The sequence below is a fragment of the Moschus berezovskii genome, chromosome 14 (assembly GCF_049115385.1).
Source record: "Moschus berezovskii isolate FMDL1 chromosome 14, NW_MosBer_1.0, whole genome shotgun sequence".
Lineage (NCBI taxonomy): Eukaryota > Metazoa > Chordata > Mammalia > Artiodactyla > Moschidae > Moschus > Moschus berezovskii.
The window spans coordinates 60,965,256-60,983,289 of NC_142473.1; the positions used below are offsets into that span (position 1 = coordinate 60,965,256).

At 53.3% G+C, this 18,034-nt stretch overlaps 1 protein-coding gene across 1 annotated transcript in view; it reads left to right on the forward strand.

Moving 5' to 3' along the window:
• Positions 1–18,034, forward strand: part of MYO7A (myosin VIIA) — a 107,876-nt gene that overhangs the window by 79,611 nt on the left and 10,231 nt on the right. Inside the window, exons 32-42 of the mRNA XM_088843197.1 lie at positions 4,772–4,942; positions 7,333–7,450; positions 8,182–8,308; positions 9,469–9,638; positions 10,565–10,755; positions 11,430–11,554; positions 12,253–12,410; positions 13,362–13,515; positions 14,929–15,084; positions 15,605–15,710; positions 17,313–17,426. Coding sequence (XP_088699323.1) covers positions 4,772–4,942; positions 7,333–7,450; positions 8,182–8,308; positions 9,469–9,638; positions 10,565–10,755; positions 11,430–11,554; positions 12,253–12,410; positions 13,362–13,515; positions 14,929–15,084; positions 15,605–15,710; positions 17,313–17,426 — 1,590 coding nt within the window. The remainder of the gene's footprint in view (positions 1–4,771; positions 4,943–7,332; positions 7,451–8,181; positions 8,309–9,468; positions 9,639–10,564; positions 10,756–11,429; positions 11,555–12,252; positions 12,411–13,361; positions 13,516–14,928; positions 15,085–15,604; positions 15,711–17,312; positions 17,427–18,034) is intronic.

Consider the following 18,034-nt stretch of genomic DNA (forward strand, 5'->3'; position numbering starts at 1 on the left):
CTACCCTGAAGAATGTTCTGTGTACCCTTGAAAAGGATGTGCATTTGCTGCTTTTGGGTGAAATGCTTTATAAATATCAGTTTAGTCCTCCTGGTCTAATGTGTCATTTAAGACCTGTGCTTCTTTATTGATTTCCTGTCTGGATGATTGTCCATTGATGTAAATGGGGTGTTAAAGTCCTCCAGTATTATTGTGTTACTGTCAATACATTCTTTTATGGCTGTTAGCATTTGCCTTATATATTGAGGTGCCCCTATGTTGGGTGCATACATATTTATAGTAGTTTCTTCTTGGATTGATTCCTTGGTCATTATGTAGTGTCCTCCTTTGTCTTTTATAACAGTCTTTATTTTAAAGCTGATTTTGTCCAATAGGAGTGTTGCTACTCCAGCTTTCTTTTGATGTCTATTTGCATGGGATGTGTTTTTCCATCCCCTCACTTTCAGTCTGTGTATGTCCCTACATCTGAAGTGGGTTTCTCGTAGACAGAATATACCTGGGCCTTGGTTTTGTATCCATTCAGCTAGTGTATGTCTTTTGGTTGTAGCATTTGATTCATTTTCATTTAAGGTAACTACCAATATGTATGCTCTTATTGGGTCTTCCCAGGTGGTGATAGTGGTAAAGAACCTGCCTGCCAATGCAGGAGATGTAAGAGACACTGGTTCAGTCTCTGGGTTGGGAAGATCCCCTGGAGGAGAGCATAGCAACCCATTCCAGTATTCTTGCCTGAAGAATCCTGTGGGCAGAGGAGCTTGGCAGGCTACAGCCCATAGTGTTGCAAAGAGTTGGATGCAAACGAAGTGACTTAGCACTCACTTGCGCATGTTCTTACTGCCATTCTGTTGTTTTGGGATTGTTTTTGTAGTTCTTGCTTCTTCTCTTCCTCTTTTGTTCTCTCCTCTTGTGATTTGATGACTATATTTAGTGTTGTGCTTGGATTCCTTTTTCTTTTTTTTGTGTGTATCTATTGTAGATTTTTGGTTTGTGGTTCCCATGAAGTTTCAATATAGCAGTCTACATGTATCCAAGATTGTTTTAAGTTGCTGGTCGCTTAATTTCAAATGCATTTTTAATATCCTGCATTTGTACCCTCTTCTCACAATTACTGGGTTTGATACCATCTTTGTGTGTAAATGATTTCCTACTTTTACTGTATATTTGTTTTTACCAGTGAGCTTTCCAATTCATTATTTTCTTGTTTCTAGTTACACTTTTCTGTCTAGAGAAGTTTCTTTAGCATTTGTTGCAAAGTTAGTCTGGTGGTGCTGAATTCTCCTAGCTTCTCCTTGTCTGTAAAGCTTTTGATTTCGCCATCGAATCTGAATGAGAGCCTTGTTGGGTATTCTTGTTTGTAGGTTTTTCCATTTCATTACTTGAAATATATTGTGCCACTCCCTTCTGGCCTGCAGAGTTTCTGCTGAAATATCAGCTGATAACATTATAAGTATTTTTTGTATGTTATTTGCTACTTTTCCCTTGTTGCTTTTAATATTTTCTTTTTGTCTTCAATTTTTGTCAATATATTAATATGTATCAGCACGTTCTTCCCTGAATTTATCCTGAATGGGAGTTTTTGCTTCCTGGACTTGAGCGGTTGTTTCCTTTCCTGTATTGGGGAAGTTTCCACCTGTTGTCTCTTCAAATATATTCTCAGCCCTTTCTGTCCCTCTTCTTCTTCTGGGACCTGTAAAACGTGAATATTGGTGTGTTTAATGTTTTCTTAGAGGTCTCTTAAACTGTCATTTCATTTTTTTTCCTTTATTCTTTCTGTTCTATGGCAGTGATTTTCACCTTTATGTCTCCTGACTCACTTATCCTTTCTTCTGCTTCACCTCCTAGTGTATTTTTCATTTTGGTTGTTGTTCATCTCTAATTTTCTTTAAATTTTCAAGGTCTTTGTTAAACATTTATTTTATCTTCTCAGGCTGTGCCTTCATTCTTTTTCTGAGATCTTCGATCATCTTTACCATCATTACTCTGAATTCTTTTTCAGGTAGGTTGTCTGTCTCCCCTTCACTTAGTTCTCCTGCATTTTATCTTGTTCCTTCATCTGAAACATATTCTTCTGCTGTCTCAGTTTGTCTTTCTGTGTTTGCCGTCCCACAGGCTGCAGGATTATAGTTCCTCCTGCTTTTGGTGTCTGCCCTCTGGTGGATGGGGCTAGTCTAAGAGGCTTGTGCAGGCTTCCTGGTGTGAAGGACTGGTGCCTGCTCACTGGTGGCTGGAGCTGGATCTTGTCCCTCTGGTGGGCAAGGCTGTGTCAAGGGGTGTATTTAAGAGATGGCTGTGGGCTCAGGAAGACTTTAAGCTGCTGTGTGCTGATGGGATGGGGCTGTGTTCCTGTCCTTTTGGTTGTTCGGCCTGTGTATCACAGCATTGGCGCCTTCGGCTGTTGGGTGGGGCCACATCTTGATGTCAAAATGGTGGCCTCCAGGACAACTCTATGCCAAAGAATACCCACTCACTCCCCCACAAGTGTACGTGTCCTCACAGTGAGCCGTTGTCCCCCCTACCTCCCCAGGAGACCCTCCAAGACCTGCAGGCTCCTATGGAGCTGCTGCTTTGCCCTGGGTCCAAGTGCACGTGAAACCTTGTTTGCACCCTCTGGGACTAGAGTCTCTGTTTCTCCCAGTCCTGTAAAATTCCTGCAATTAAGCCCAGGTGGCCTTCAAAGCCAAATGTTCTGGGGGCTCCTCCTCCCTTGGTCAGACCCCCACACTGGGGAGCCTGGCATGAGACTCAGAACTCTCATGGCTGTGGAAAAGCTTCCGCAGTGTAATTGTTTTCCAGTTTGTGGTTGCCACCCAGGATAAATGGGGTTTGATTTTATGGGGAACACACCCTTCCCACTGTCTCAGCGTGGCTTCTTCTTTGTCTTTGGAAGTAGAGTATCTCTTCTTGTAGGTTCCAGTCCTTTTTCGTTGATGATTTTCCAGCAGTTAGTTGTGGTTTTGGTATTTTCATGAGAGAAGGTGGGCTCAGGTCCTTTCAGTCTAGCATCTTATTCTGTGCATCTTGCTGTATTATTCTGAATTACTCTAGAAACTTCTCTAAAGGAGTAAGAGATCCTCTCATTTAGACCAGAGTTTGCAAACACGTATCCTTTTATCTCTGAGGACAGGATTGACGTGGGCGCTTTGTTTTTGATGGTTTTATGACATTTATGGTTCTGCTGGTGATTAGATGGAGGAATGAGGATGGAAATGAAGGGAAGTGTTGGTGGCAGAGGCAGCAATGGTGGGGGTAGTGATGGTGCAGGTGATGGTAAGGGTAGTGATGAGGATGGTGGTGAGAATGGGGTGGGGATAATAATGGTGGTTTTGGTGTTGGTGAACTGATATTCAAGCAGAATATATTAGTATAGCCATATCAGTTGCTAAAATTTTGAAATACTTTAAGCTAGTTGGAAAACTACTGTCTTCAAGGTGCCCAAGAGTCTTTCTCTATCGCTCCTGCTTCCAGAGCCCACGGGAGCCCCAGGCAGGCATCTCTGGGGCTGCCATGCCCCGGGCTTAGGCAGAAAAGTGGCACATGCTTAGTGCCCACCTGGCACTCCACAGCCTCTGCAGTATAGCCCAGCAGTTGCTCAGTACCTTGACTATCCGCAGGTAGTGTCAAGGTGGTGATGGAGGTAGTCACGGTGATACACCCACCCACCTCTTACAGTCTCATACCCAGGCCTCCTAGTCGCCAGGGCAGGCCCTTCTCACCAGGCTGAGAATGTAGTGGCTGACCCAGTACCCTTATGGCAGAAAGTGAAGCGGAACTCAAAAGCCTCTTGATGAAAGTGAAAGAGGAGAGTGAAAAGGTTGGCTTGAAGCTCAACATTCAGAAAACAAAGATCATGGCATCTGGTCCCATCACTTCGTGGGAAATAGATGGGGAAACAGTGTCAGACTTTATTTTTTTGGGCTCCAAAATCACTGTGGATTGATTACTGCCATGAAATTAAAAGATGTTTACTCCTTGGAAGGAAAGTTATGACCAGCCTAGATAGCATATTAAAAAGCAGAGACATTACTTTGCCAACCAAGGTCCATCTAGTCAAGGCTATGGTTTTTCCAGTGGTCATGTATGGATGTGAGAGTTGGACTGTGAAGAAAGCTGATTGCCAAAGAATTGATGCTTTTGAACTGTGGTGCTGGAGAAGACTCTTGAGAGTCCCTTGGACTGCAAGGAGATCCAACCAGTCCATTCTAAAGGAGATCAATCCTGGGTGTTCGTTGGAGGGACTGATGCTGAAGCTGAAGCTCTAATACTTTGGCCACCTCATGTGATGAGTTGACTCACTGGAAAAGACTCTGATGCTGGGAGGGATTGGGGGCAGGAGGAGAAGGGGACGGCAGAGAATGAGATGGCTGGATGGCATCACTGACTTGATGGACATGAGTTTGAGTGCCCTCCGGGAGTTGGTCATAGACAGGGAGGCCTGGCGTGCTGTGATTCATGGGGTCACAAAGAGTTGGACATGACTGAGCGACTGAACTGAACTGAACTGATCCAGTACCAATGGGCTGGCTGGTCCCTCTGGGTCAGCGCATGTGCCCTGGGGCATAGTCCAGCTCTGTGCTGGTGCTGAGGGGGGAACCCAGGAGCGGGCAGTGGGACCCTGCCCTTGGGCCGCTCATGGTTCCACCAAGCAAACGGGAGCTCCTGGTGAGTCAGGAAGAGCACAGAGTCCCAAAGGCCAGGGTCTGAAAGTACAGGAGGCTTGGTGGCATGGAACAGCTTCCCAGAGCTTGTTTTGATGAGCTCTCCCCCTACCTAGGAGGATGACCTGGCTGAACTGGCCTCCCAGCAGTACTTCGTGGACTATGGCTCTGAGATGATCCTGGAGCGCCTGCTGAATCTTGTGCCCACCTACATCCCTGACCGGGAGATCACGCCCCTGAGGACACTGGAGAAGTGGGCCCAGCTGGCCATCGCGGCTCACAAGAAGGTCAGAGGGCTGGGGTTTCAAAGGGAGGGCTTTATGGTGACCTGGATGAGGGGTAGGGACCTGAGAAATCAAAGGTCACGACTCTTACCTGACATCTGTCTGTCCATGGAACTGGGGGAACAGGATGGCACCTTGACTTCCTGGTTCCCAGCAGCCTTTCTCCACTGTGGACATTGGTTCACTGGTGTTTTGTGCCCTCTACTCTGGGCTGGACGCCAGGGACACAGATGGATCAAATCCAGTCCTGTGCTCTTACTAGCCCTGCAGGTCAGGAGGGTGGTTGCACATTAGAGAAGCTTCTAGGAGGTACACCTCCTTTCTCACTGGAAGAGCTCTGGCCCAACTTCCTGCCTGGAGAATTCGAGGTACAGGCCTCCTTCTGCCTCTTATTTGAGGCCCCAGGCCCATAACCAGCCCTGAGTAGCTCTGTTCTAAACTAACAGATCCACCCCAAGTAGGGCAGGGGTGGCCTGATGTGGTGGGGGGACCCTGGCTGCTGGATGGATCCCCCATCTCCAGGCCCTGGTGTGTAAGAGCAGAATCATCTTTGCACACAAGCTGTCAAGGGCTCCAAGATCAGTGTGTCTCAGCCCCTTCCCCACGCGGCCTCTTCCCTGACCCGGGAGCCCTGGGTGTCTCCTCTTGAGCTCTGCCTTCCCTGGTGAGCTGCCCACAAGTCTCCACCTGTATCACCTGGACCCGAACGCTCTTGGCACCCCCTCTGCTTCTAGGCTTGGCTCACCCCCGAGGACCTCCCCGTCCTCAGTGTCCCCAGAAGAGACGCATGTTCTCTTCCCCGCCCCTGCCTCTCCCTCTGACCTTGGCAACCTCCTCTCCCTCACCCCTCACTCCTGGTCAGCTGCTGAAGCCATCCATCCTGTCTCCCGGCAGCTCCAGCCTCCGTCCCCACCTTGGCTCTTCTGCCTTCTCCGGGTCCTCGGTGTCCACCACCACGGTGCATGTGACATGTGGCCTGTTCTGGGTTGGGTGCCGCAGTTCATGAGTTCCTTTCATTTTGGGTGCTTGTCATGTGCTGGGCACTGCAGCAGACCATGGCGACTCAGCTGTGAACAAAACAGGTGTGCTTTCTGCCCTCCTGGAGCCCATGACTGAGCTCACTGGGTCTCTGCTGGACTGTAGTGCGCTGGCCCGTGCAGCCCAGAGCCCTGTGCCAGACCCCTCGTATGGTGGATAGAGAATTAGCGTGATTATTAGGGTCAGAGGGGTAAACACATTTTGAGATAATTTCAAGCTTATGAGAAAGTTGCAGGTTAAAAAAATTAGGCCTGCTGTGTACAGTATACACCTCACCCAGATTTGCCAGTTGTTAACACTGTCCCACTTCTGTGACTTTCTTAGCACACATACCCTTTATTTTTTCTGAGCTACTGGAGATTAGATTTGAGACACTGAGCCCCTAATTCCTGAATACTCACAACTCCTGGTTTTTCTTTTCTTCTTATTTGCTTGCGTCAGGCCTTAGTTGCAGCATGCAGGATCGCGGTTATGTCATGTGGGTCCTGCCTTGCAGCGCATGGACTCTGGTTGTGCACGGGCTCCAAAGCTCACAGGCTCAGCAGGCGTGGCTCGTAGGCTTAGTTGCTCAGCGGCACATGGGATCTTAGTTTCCTGACCAGGGATCGAACCTAAATCCCCTGCATTGCAAGGTGGATTCTTAACCACTGGACCACCACGGAAGTCCCGTCACAGCTCCTGGGATGGCACTGCTTCCAAGCCCTCTTAGTGTATGGAAATGCAACCGCTTAGGTGCTGGCACACATGTGTCTTTATCCATGCTTGTATTTATAGGTGATAAAAACCGTAAGTTCATTCTGATCACTTCAGTCCTACTTCAGTACCACCAAGTTCTTATTAAAATGCAGCAGGATATTTTCAGACAATAAAACACCGGTGCATTCATTTCTTGCGGAAGTGTTGGATTGTCCCCCAGCTGCTTGCCCCCTTCAGGCTCCAGCCATTCTCCACGCTGCTGTCTTCCTAACTTTCCAGTTCACCTGTCAGTTTCCACTAAATGCCCAGCCTCGCAGTGGTGGGCGGCCTTACCCACAGTTCTGTATGACCTGGCTCCTGCCCACCTGTTTCCCACTCCCTCTTCTTGGTCATGCCTGGCACCACTCCCCCACTCTTAGCCACTCATGTTCTTCTTCCCCAAACACCTCTCCTGCCTGCTGCCCTTGTGTCCCAGGGGCTCACTGCTGTTGGTGGAATTGGAGGAGGACAGAGTGATGGGGACGCTGTGGGCTGGTGGGGTGAGGGGAGGCCGTGGTGCATACAAGGACATAGTGGCCCGGGGCCCGCTCCTGGCTTTGGGGACAGCGACAGAGCCTGTGCCTTGTCTTTTCTCCCCATCCTTGTTTGTGCGCCTCCAGGGAATTTATGCCCAGAGGAGAAGTGATGCTCAGAAGGTCAAAGAGGATGTGGTCAACTATGCCCGCTTCAAGTGGCCCTTGCTCTTCTCCAGGTTTTATGAAGCGTACAAGTTCTCAGGTAACCCCAGCTCTCCTGCCTCCCGTCCCTCCCTCGAGGGCTCCAGCTCACAGCCAGGGGAGGGGAGTGGCCTGGGCCAGACTCCCCAGTCAGCCAGCCTTCTCGCATGGCTACTTGGTCCCCAGGTCAGTGTGCTGAGTGGGTCCTCCCTCTCTGCAGTCCAGTAGGGCTCTGTGGCACTTAGTAGGTGCTCAGCCACACACTGGGTGGAACTGAGTATTGTGATCATTAAAGCACCTACTGTGTACAGAATAGGGTGGCCGACCCCACGAAGTTGAGAGTGGATGCAGCCATCACAAACCCACACAGGCCATTTGCTTAGTTATCCTTGGGCATCAGCATCGGGCACCTGCTCCATACCAGGCCCTGTGCTGGTGCTGGCTTTGCAGAACCACCAAACATCAGGTTGGAGGGAACCTTTGGGGCTCAGTTAGTGTGACCCTCCCCACTCCATATCCTACCGCACTGCTCTCAGGGCCTTGTCCCAGGTCGCACAGACCAGCAGTAGGGACAGTGTTCAAACCCAGTTCCTTAATTCAGCACTTTCTTCCCACCACACCTGGGGTTTTGGCTTGTGGGGAAGTTGTGTTCTCTAAGTCTCAGTTTCCCCATCTGTAAAATGGACATCAGTGTACCCCACGCTGGCCATCTCCATGGTGGTTACGAGGATTGGGAGGGGCTGGGCCTGGGACTGGGCTGGCACCCTCTCAGTGCCCCTGTCTCTGCCCCAGGCCCCAACCTCCCCAAGAACGACGTCATTGTGGCGGTCAACTGGACAGGTGTCTACTTTGTGGATGAGCAGGAGCAAGTGCTTCTGGAGCTGTCCTTCCCCGAGATCATGGCCGTGTCCAGTAGTAGGTCAGTGTAACCCCTCACACCCCGCTTTAGTGCAGGGCGGGGACTTGTCCGGAGCCGCATAAGGCCAGTGGCAGGGGTGGGAGTCAAATGTGGGATCCTGATTTAAACACTTTCTGAAGTGAAGCGGGCAGATGGAGACACAGTCAGACAGAGAGGGGAGGAGAGGGCTCCAAGGTCTTTCCTGCAGGTCATGGAGGCCCTGGAGGGAAGCTGCCACCTCACAGAGGACATCACCAAGATGCAGAGACACACAGTGGCCTGTCCTGCTCGCACGTGATTGAGAGCACGTGCTGTGCCCTGCAGACCCCCGGCACCTTCCTCCTAGTAGGGTGGGGGGTGGGTCTTTATGGCACATTCCTGGTTGTGCTGAGATGGACTTGGGTGATTAGAACAGTCAGGGACAGTCGAGCATGTGCAAAAAGAGCTGGCTTGACATCTGGGGGCCTGAGTGGGACTCACTTCCATGTCCGCATCTCTCAAATAGAGGTCTTAGCTTTCCTGCAATAACAGAATAACAGCAGTGCGGAATGAATGCCATAGTTGATGGGAGTCTTTGTAAACAGAGAAGTGCAGTGCACGTGGGAGCAGCGTTGGGAGGGGGTCCTGCAATGGACTCGCCCCGGCAGTGCCTCATCCCCCATCCACGGCTTGTAGGAGTGTCTCTGAGCTGTGGCCAATGTGGGCCAGAGTTGGGTCATGTCCAGCTCTGACCAAGCACATGGGATGCAGTGGTGCCAAGATAATCCTCGTTCTCTTATAGCTGCAGTTGAGAGGGGAGATGGATATCAGATAAGCCATTTTTCAAGTAGGGACCAGTATGCTGAGGTCTGTGGGAGGGCTTCCTGGAGGAAATGGTATCTAGGCTGAGCCCCAAAGGGTGAGTAGGAATTAGACAACAAAAGGGAAGTGAGCTCCCCAGGCAGGCCTCCCCAGATCGTGCGTGACTCTGGCCCAGCCGCGGCTGACTCAGGCTGAGCTGTGGCTCCCGGGGCCCTTTGTCACCCTGGCCGGGCTGGCCTCTCTCTGGCCAGGCCACAGCTGACTGGGCTGGCCTTGGTCTCCTTCAGGGAGTGCCGTGTCTTGCTCTCGCTGGGCTGCTCTGACCTGGGCTGTGCCAGACTGACCCCGACGGGGCCCTGTTCTCCGTGTTGGTCCTGCAGGGGAGCGAAGCTGGCGGCCCCCAGCTTCACGCTGGCCACCATCAAGGGGGATGAGTACACCTTCACCTCCAGCAATGCCGAGGACATCCGTGACCTGGTGGTCACCTTCCTGGAGGGGCTCCGGAAGAGGTCTAAGTATGTGGTGGCCCTGCAGGACAACCCCAACCCCGGTGAGTGGCTCCTGGCACCAGCTGCTGGTTCCTGGGTCAGGGTGTTAGGTAGATCACGTGCCCTGGCCTTGGCCTGATGTTCAGGATCTCGAGTGCCTGTTATTCCGCCTTCCCTAGATTCCTGCTGTGCCAGATGGATCAAACAGCTCACCTCTGTGCCTTTGATCTGTGCCCTGTGGGAAACCTTCCTCCCCCTGATCCTAAATACTTATCACCTGCCACCTTCTCCACATAAGATCAGGGGTTCCTCCTCAGTGTTCCCCAAATACCATCTTCAAGTTATGACAGCAATAGCAACTATAAACCATGCATTCCTGGTCCATAGGCCTTTGAGGTCCTGAGCAGAACTCGAGAAAGAGATGAACCCCAGCCGTGCCATCGCGGGGAGGGGGTGGGAGCAGACCGTGACAGTCCCTGTGACAGAGCAGTGACCCGGGAAGCTCAAGAGGCTACGGGAACCTGGGTGGGAGGGGGTGGCCCCCATGCAGCCTGGGGTTCATGGAGGACGTGTGTGTGAGCAAAATGTTTGGGGCAGAGAGGATCAAAGATCAGAGGCTGGAGAGCACAGGTTGGAGGCTGGGAACTGCAGATAGATTGGTTTGGCTGAAATGGGTGAGGGAAGGTAGAAGGGGCAAGAAGGCAGAGGCAGAAGTCAGGAAGATAGTCGCCAGCAACAGGCCTTGTGAGCCTGTCGAGGAATTTCTTTTAGGACAGTGAGGAGCCACGAAAGGCTTTTGACCAACAACTGTGTCTGTGTTGGGGGTTGTGGCAAGGTGGCTCCTGAGCAGACCTGAGAAGGATAGGGCCTCAGTTCCAGAGGGGAGGAGTGGCTTATAGATCATCAACCCAAAGAAAGGTGTTCCAACCCACCTCTGACCTCTCTGCCCCTCCCCTGACACCCGTGCCCGCCCACCTCTGCCTTCCAGCGGGCGAGGAGTCCGGCTTCCTCAGCTTTGCCAAGGGGGACCTCCTCATCCTGGACCATGACACGGGCGAACAGGTGATGAACTCAGGCTGGGCCAGCGGGATCAACGAGAGGACCAAGCAGCGTGGGGACTTCCCCACGGACTGCGTTTATGTCATGCCTACTGTCACTATGCCGCCGAGGGAGATTGTGGTATGTGGCCTGGCTGGGGATGGGAGATGGATGGGAGGCTCCTCTGGCCCCTCCTTGTCTTATCCCCACATCGTCAAATAAGAGTGGGGGATTACTGTAGATTCATGCTGTGCAGCTTCTGTGAAGATCCAGGGGTCTCATGGGACCACAAACTTAAAAGTTGGGGCAACTATTAAACTGGTACCAGGAGGAGAGGAGCCTAGAAACTGCCTCAGATGAGGACCTGCCCCAGCTGGGGGATCAGAGGAGAGTGGCCTAGGGGATGGGAGGATGGGGATGGGGCTCGCACTGTGTAAAAAGGCAGTGAGGTCAGAGCTGGGAAGGCAGGCCCTGGATCCTCTGGAATCCCCGCTCCCATCCCCCCAGCCAACACTGAGGACTCAGAACCCAGCTTTCCAGGCGGTTCCTGAGCCACTTCTCACACTGTGTGCCTGGCCTTGTCCAGGCTTTCTGATGACCCCACCTCATTCAGACGGAGCACTGAGGGAAGGGTCTTAAGCCCAGCATGATGGAGGCAGTGGTAATATCAGAGGTTCCCCAGAAGGAAAGGGGCTCCCGGGTCAGACAGGCCCATGTCTTCCCCAGCCCCAGTCAGGAAGGCTCTGCGCTTTACCCTGTTGATCCAGGGCCCCTAGTTGGAGAGCTGACTTCAGCTTCTGTCTCTTGGTCTCTAGGCCCTGGTCACCATGACCCCCGACCAGAGGCAGGACGTTATCCGACTCCTGCAGCTGCGAACGGCAGAGCCCGAGGTGCGCGCCAAGCCCTACACGCTGGAGGAGTTTTCCTACGACTACTTCAGGTGATGGGGAAAGGGAGACAGGACGGGGAACTACAGGCTTCTGCTACTCTCTGGTCTGCATAACGGGGTCACTTTGTGGTGCCCTCCTCTGTGGGAGGGTCCTGGTAAGAGGGAGCCAGAGGGCAGTTTCAGTCTGTCGAGGTGACCCTTCTCATGTTGTGTCATCTTATCCTTCCTTCAATTAAGATCCTGTGACTGTGCCGCCCTAGGTGGAGTCCTGGGCACTCAGGACGAGAGCCTGTTCTCGCCTCATGGACTCACAGTCCCCATGGGGAGGCAGGCGTGAAACCAGGCAGCTGTTGTTTTTGTGCGCGGTATTGTGATGGAGGTGCTGGGTAGGCCTGGAGATGGAGAGGAGGCTTCCTGGGGGAAGCCTCAGGGAAGCTACCTCCCAGTGGTATCTGGGCTGCCGGGTAGAGGAATGCCATGGGCAACGCATGCCATGGCCTGAGCAGAGAGAAGCCAGGTCGAGCAAGCTGGGGAGGTAGGCAGGGTTGGCCAGGGCCCAGCCAGCCTTGTTAGTGTCTCCATTTGTCAGCTGAGAAAGTAAGGCCTGGGCAGAGCTGGCGACTCATCCCAGGTCACAGGGGACAGCAGGGAAGCGCAGGGCCGGTTCCCTATGCTTAGCCTCCTGCACGGGGCGGGATGGGGCAGGAGTTATAACCTGGCTGTCAGTGCCGACTGTCTGTGCCCCGCAGGCCCCCACCCAAGCACACACTGAGCCGTGTCATGGTGTCCAAGGCCCGCGGCAAGGACCGGCTGTGGAGCCACACGCGGGAGCCGCTCAAGCAGGCGCTGCTCAAGAAGATCCTGGGCAGCGAGGAGCTCTCTCAGGAGGCCTGCATGGCCTTCATTGATATCCGCACCCACAGTGGGTGGGGGCTGACATGGAGGGCAGGCAGGGGCCACAGGGAGGGGTCCCCCAGGGGAAGGTGGGACCAGGCTGGGCCTCTAGTGTTTTCGTCACCTACTTCCTTCCGAGGGGCCCTGCTGGGGCCTGGGCAGACATGGGGGATGCTGACGGGGTGACTGCCTTACCAGGGTGCCAGGGGCTGCCCCCTCTGCTGTCTCCTCACACCCTGTCATTTGGTTGACAGATTTAAACTGTGCCGTGTGCTGGGCCAGGCATGGAGACACAGGGGTGAGGAGACTCTGCCCTCATGGTGCCTGTAATTGAGAGGGGAGACATGCTGATAAGGGTCAGTGCTGTGATGGGGCCTGACAGCACAGTAGCCTGACCTGGCCTGGGAAAGCAGGGAGGGCTTCCTGGAGGAGATGACATCTAGACTGGGCCCGTCCAAGGGGAGATGGGTGAAGAATGTTTCTGACAGAGGGAGAAGCATGCATAAAGGCCCTGAGGCAAAACAGAGCCTGGCTATTTCAAGGGCACAGATTAACTCAGCACAGCTAGAGCGTAGAGTTCAAGAAGGGAATTCAAAGATCTGCACTGATGGATGAAAGGTTCCCCAAGCCTGTTAAGAAGCTTGGACTGTGTCCTGCAGCCAAGGGGAGTGGTACAGTTAGATCTGTGATTTGGAAGTTCGATTCTGGTTGCTATAAGGATTCTTGTTGTGAGGTTGGGGCCTGGAGCAGGATGGCTAGTGAGGAGTGGCCATAGGAGTTGGGGAGAGAGGGTGGGCAGCTGGCATGGAGAGCAGTGTGGGCACACTATGCCATTTCCTGGGTGAGCAGCCTGAGACCAGGGCCACAGGGTCAGGGAAGGGCAGACCCTGTTGGAGAGAGTGGCCGCCTGTTTCCTGGGCCAGTGCTCCCTGATTGGCCACGGCCTTCCTTGACGGCTCCCCACCTGTGCTCAAGTACATGGGTGACTACCCATCCAAGAGGATGCGCTCCGTCAATGAGCTCACCGACCAGATCTTTGAGGGAGCCCTGAAGGCTGAGCCCCTCAAGGACGAGGTGTATGTGCAGATCCTGAAGCAGCTGACTGACAACCACATCAGGTTAGCCGGGGTGATGGGCGGGTGAGGAGCTCCACTCCTGGAGCTAACAGCTGAAGGTCAGATGGGGAGCTCACTCCCTGCCAAGGCAGCAGCAGCTCTACCTGGGAGCCATCGTCCTTCACCTGGAGCAGGAAGGTGTCCTCAGGGCTCTCCCTCAAGGTCCATGGAGGAGGGTCAAGAACCAAAGAGGTGGCTGTGCCCTCGGAGTCTGTCCTCCCCTAAGCTGAACAGCCCCAGCTCCTCCTCATTTCCCGCTGCCCCCTGCCTGGACACCCTCCTCTGGATACCTGTCTCCAGCCCAGATGCCGCTGTCTGCCTGCAGGTGCATCTCCTGAGCAGTTGTCCCATCCCTCCCTCAGACTGAGCAGGCTGTCTGTCAGAAGCTCTGGCTATAAATTCTCATGGGCTGGGGTTGTTGGACCCCGGAGGGTATCACCTCCTCCTTGATGGCCCAGACTGTGGCGGGGAGGGGGGGGCGGAGTCACGCACATGCTCATCTCAGAGCCAGAGACAAGCCCCACCCTCTCCCCTTATTCCCAGGCCTCCAACTCCCTCCCCAGCCTTGTCACTCTCTCCATCTCTTACACGAATCCACCAATTGGACCACACAGATCTTTTCACACAGCTAAACTTTTGTACATGCCCACAGCCAAGAAAACCTTTCGTATCCTCTGCATATTAGAATTTGCCTCACCTTTCAAAGCCTGGATCAGATGCCACCTCCTTCTGCACGGCTCCCCACCTATGCTCAAGTACATGGGTGACTACCCATCCAAGAGGATGCGCTCCGTCAATGAGCTCACCGACCAGATCTTGCCCTCCAAGCTTCCCTCTTTCCAGGCACACGGAGCTCAGAGGAATGCCTGAGGGAGCTCGGGGGCTGGTCAAACTCAGTGCTACTCAAGTAATCATGCTCATTGTGCTCAGTTGCTGTCGTGTCTGACTTTGCAACCCCCTGAACCATAGCCCGCCAGGCTCCTCTGTCCATGGAATTCTCCAGGCAAGAATACTGGAGTGGGTTGCCATTTTCCTCCTTTAGGGGATCTCCCTTGACCCAGGGATCGAACCTGTGTCTGTTGCTTCAAGTAACAGATGAGTTAAAAAGCTCCTGCCAGAATAAACCACATACTGCTTCCTTCGTAGGAAAGTCTGGCTTAAAAAAAAGCAAAAAACTTAACAGAACCAGAGTGCTTGGTGACATACTGATTTTCATTTTGGCACAAGCACTTTACCTCTGAGTGACAAGTAAGTGTATGGCCTGGGATAGGTTGGTTGAGCACACTTTGAGTAGCACTATTTGGATCTGACTGTTGGGTGGGCAGGCCCATGTTGGTCTCAGAGAGGGGTGGGGGTGAGCGTAGGCATGGGCTGCCCCGGTGAGGAGCCCTGCTGGACACAATGCCTTTCCCGCAGGTACAGTGAGGAGCGGGGCTGGGAGCTGCTCTGGTTGTGCACAGGGCTCTTCCCACCCAGCAACATCCTCCTGCCCCACGTGCAGCGCTTCCTGCAGTCCCGCAAGCACTGCCCACTCGCCATTGACTGCCTGCAGCGACTCCAGAAAGCCCTGCGGTACGACCGTCTGTAAGGGACAGGGGGCAGCGGGCACAGTGTGGGCACTGGGATGGGCTTCCGGCCACATGGGCTAGGGAGACGAGTCCCTTGGCAATGCTGAAGTCATAACCTCAGCATCAGTGGTTGGGACCCATCTTTGGGGCCCCAGAGCTGCCCAGTAGACAAAGGTTGCAGTGCCTAGTAGCCATTCTGGATAGTTTGAGAGTCTGGTTGCTCAGAAAGCTATTTCCTGTCAAGTCTGTTGGGGAGGCAGACACCTGGGTTGCACTCCATACTCTGCAAAGCTCACTTGCCTCCTTTGCTTCCCTCGGTCCCCTCCGCATCCCTATTGGTGGGTACCATTATCATCTCATTTTACAGATGAGGAACAAAAGGCTTGAGTTTGTGACTGTCACCTGGTAGGAAGTGGTGGACAGGGATTAGGACTGGGGTTTGCCTGACTCCGAAGTTCCCTCTGTTCTCTGCTTCCCATGGCTACCTCCTGACTTGGCCCCTCTCCCCCTCGTCTGGATTTCAGAAATGGGTCCCGGAAGTACCCCCCGCACCTGGTGGAGGTGGAAGCCATCCAGCACAAAACCACCCAGATTTTCCACAAGGTCTACTTTCCTGATGACACTGACGAGGTAAGGGACTCTGGCTTTGTCGTCTGTGGGTGCTCCTGAAGGACCTGGCTCCCTTGGGGACATGGGGCAGCCCTGCTGCCTCTCCCCCACCACCCCCACCTTTGCCCCCATGCTCCTGCCCCTCAGTGGAGTTGGGGCCATAGACTCCTTGGCTCAGGAGCCCTTGGGATCCTGGTCTAGCCTCCTGCTAACTGGATCAGCTCCCTTGACAAGGTCATCCCTCCCTTTCTCTGAGGAGTCTCCGTCTTGCAGAAGCCTGCTTTCTCCCTCCGAGCTGAGCTCTGCGTTGATGTCACCTCCCCAGTGCCCATTCTGCTCCTGGGCACAGGCCTGCCTGCTCCACAGCCCCAGACCTCCCCTGTTGTCCTAAGTCCACTCTCCTGCAGACCCCTTCCCTCCTTTTCACTTGACCTGTGAGTCCCCTCTACTGTGGTCCCCTGGGCAGAGGTCTTATTTGTCTTCTTGTCAAACCCATTTGGTCAGGCTGACTTCTGATCTATACCTCCTTCCCCGTCCCAGCACAGCATCTCATTCGGATAAACAAGACCAACATTGAAACTTTTGGTTTGAAAAGCAGCTTAAAAACTTGTCTAGAGACTAGAGACTCAGCAATACTATTATAGGATTCTAGACACAAGGACAGAAAATCTTGCTAAAATCCTCTCCTGTCTCCGGTGGAAGGTTACATGGAACATTCCCCCCGACCCCCAAACCGCCCTCCTCCTTCTAAACTTCTCCGGACTCTCCTATCCCTCTCAGTCCTTCTGGGCGGCTTCCCCCCTCGTGACGCCTCACCTTTCTGGAGTTTGTTTTCTCTCTCCTTCAGTCTCTTTCCTTCCACCCCCCGTCTCTTCTGCGCTTCCTTGGCCTCCACTGTCACTCATGCTTGTATAGCCACACCCAGGACCCTGGAGGCCAAGGCTTGGAACTGCTTGAGGGGTTGGGAAGGGCACCTTCCGGGAAGATCCAGACAGGAGGTGCTTTTACTTTTTTTTTTTAACATTTTGAATGGAAGTATAGTTTATGGACAATATTATGAGTGTCACTGTACAACACAGTGATTCACCACTTTTAAATGATTTTATTTAGTTTTTTGGCTGTGCTTGGTCTTCGTCGCTGCGCAGACTTTTCTCTAGTTGCGATGAGCAGGGGGTGCCTTCGTTGTGGCGCAGAGGCTTCTCACTGTGGTGGCTTCTCTCGTTGCAGAGCACAGGCTCTCGGGACGCAGCCTTCAGCAGTTGTGGTTCCTGGGCTCTGGAGCACAGGCTCAGTAGTTGTGGCTCACGGGCTTTGTTGCTCTGAGGCATGTGGGATCTTCCCGGATCAGGGTTTGAACCCACGCCTTCTGCATTGGCAGGCAGATTCTTTACCATTGAGCCACCAGGGGAGCCCATGAATCACAGTTTTTCAAGGTTGTATTCCATTTATTTGTAGCTTGTTTATTTTATACATAGTAGTTTGTACACTTAAGCATTGTGCTGAGCTCTGGGGAAGCCCCCTCAGGAGGAGGGTGTCTTGAATGGGAAGGGGCTCTATCTGAGGCCCAGCCATTAGGGGTGCAGGAGGCCCTGCCAGAGCCAAGCAAGTGCCTCTCCGCACCAGGCCTTCGAGGTGGAGTCCAGCACCAAGGCCAAGGACTTCTGCCAGAACATCGCTGCCCGGCTGCTCCTCAAGTCCTCCGAGGGATTCAGCCTCTTTGTCAAAATTGCAGATAAGGTGGTCATGGGTGGTCATTGGTTGCTAATCTATCTGCAGTTGGGCTTTCTACTGGGAAATCTGCTGGGCCTCTGGGAGCTTGTGGGACAGAGAGACACAGAAGGGAGGATGGGGCGAGAGAGGAAGAGGCACTCTTGCACACGGCCTCTGATTCTGCCTCCTCCTTACATCCCTGCGGTGGCCCCTCCATGTAGCCGCTGTCCCTGTATCTCTCTCCTCCGCCCCACTGCACAGCCTGGCTACAGAGCTCTTGGGAGCCGCATGGCACTCTGTGCTCTGGACACACTAGGCTCCTCACCCTGCCCCCCCACACATGTACTTTCCCGATTTGATTTGAGTGGTCCCTCAGCTGCCAGGCTGTCAGTTCATCTGAATCCCCACTAACAGATCACAAGTCCCTGGGCTCAGAAAGGTTAAGTAACTTATCTCAGATCACACAGCAGGGACTCAGATCCAGGCAGGTGTGGCTCTGAAGCACAGGGCCCTGCCTCCGCCCCTCACTGACTCCCATGGACATAACAATGGGGGGACAAAGGTCCAGCTCTAAAGCCTTTCCCTTGGGGGGCTTCCCTGACCCTTGCGCAGGCCAGGTGCTTCCTCCTGTGGCT